Raw genomic sequence first — 732 nt, 5'->3', positions numbered from 1 at the left:
GTGTCCCTTGTGTTCACAGAGAGTCTGGCCAGTGCCAAAGAGGAGAATGTGGGCATCCACCAGGTCCTGGACCAGACCTTGTTAGAGCTGAACAACCTCTGAGCTGCCCTGGGGAGCCCCCGTCCCTCTTCCCTACCCCACATGTGCACCCAACTGGCACACTCAGGACGTCATCAACTGAACTGCATCTTGGCCAAATCCACACACCCATTGAGAAGAGATGCTCTGCAACCTTACACTGTGGCTCAGGGGTGTCTTGTCTGTGCACAGCTTGACTGGCTCTGTCCCATCTTCATGTCCAGATATTAAAGCAGTTTGACAAGATGGATGAGTGTGCTTGGTCCTTGCAGGCAGGCACAGGCACTGGGAGATGTGGTAGGGGTCTCCCTGCCCAGTTCACACAAGGAGGCTCTGCAGGGTCTTGGGTCCGGGGCGGGTATGGACAGCATAAGGATGTCCTCCATGGCTGTGGGGGGCTGGGAACGATAACGGGTATGATTTGGGCTGCGTTCCCACATCTCCATCACCTCCTTGGGATGCACAGAAAACCTCCAAGTCTCAAGCTCAGTCCAAACTGACCATCCTCTTCAAATACACAGTGGTAGAGATATGTCACTGGTGTGTCCCCTTCCATAGCCGGTATGTTACCTGTCTGGCACCTGGGGAAGCCACAAGATCTTTGATCTCTTCATGGAGTCTGCTACATGGTTCATGTTCATGATGCCATATGAG

The 732-nt window shown here is 53.7% G+C and overlaps 1 protein-coding gene across 1 annotated transcript in view; it reads left to right on the top strand.

Moving 5' to 3' along the window:
• The window catches only part of LOC104287025 (tropomyosin beta chain-like), a gene marked incomplete at its 5' end in the record, with an annotated part of 13,815 nt that extends 13,492 nt beyond the window's left edge, over positions 1-323 (top strand). The window contains one exon of the mRNA XM_009885676.1: positions 20-323. Coding sequence (XP_009883978.1) covers positions 20-102 — 83 coding nt within the window. The remainder of the gene's footprint in view (positions 1-19) is intronic.
• Between the last annotated feature and the right edge of the window lie 409 nt (positions 324-732).

The sequence above is a fragment of the Charadrius vociferus genome, unplaced genomic scaffold (genome assembly GCF_000708025.1).
Source record: "Charadrius vociferus isolate BGI_N301 unplaced genomic scaffold, ASM70802v2 scaffold1355, whole genome shotgun sequence".
Classification (NCBI taxonomy): Eukaryota; Metazoa; Chordata; class Aves; order Charadriiformes; family Charadriidae; genus Charadrius; species Charadrius vociferus.
The sequence above is the reverse complement of the archived record's forward strand: the minus strand, read 5'-3'. Positions and strand labels throughout refer to the sequence as shown.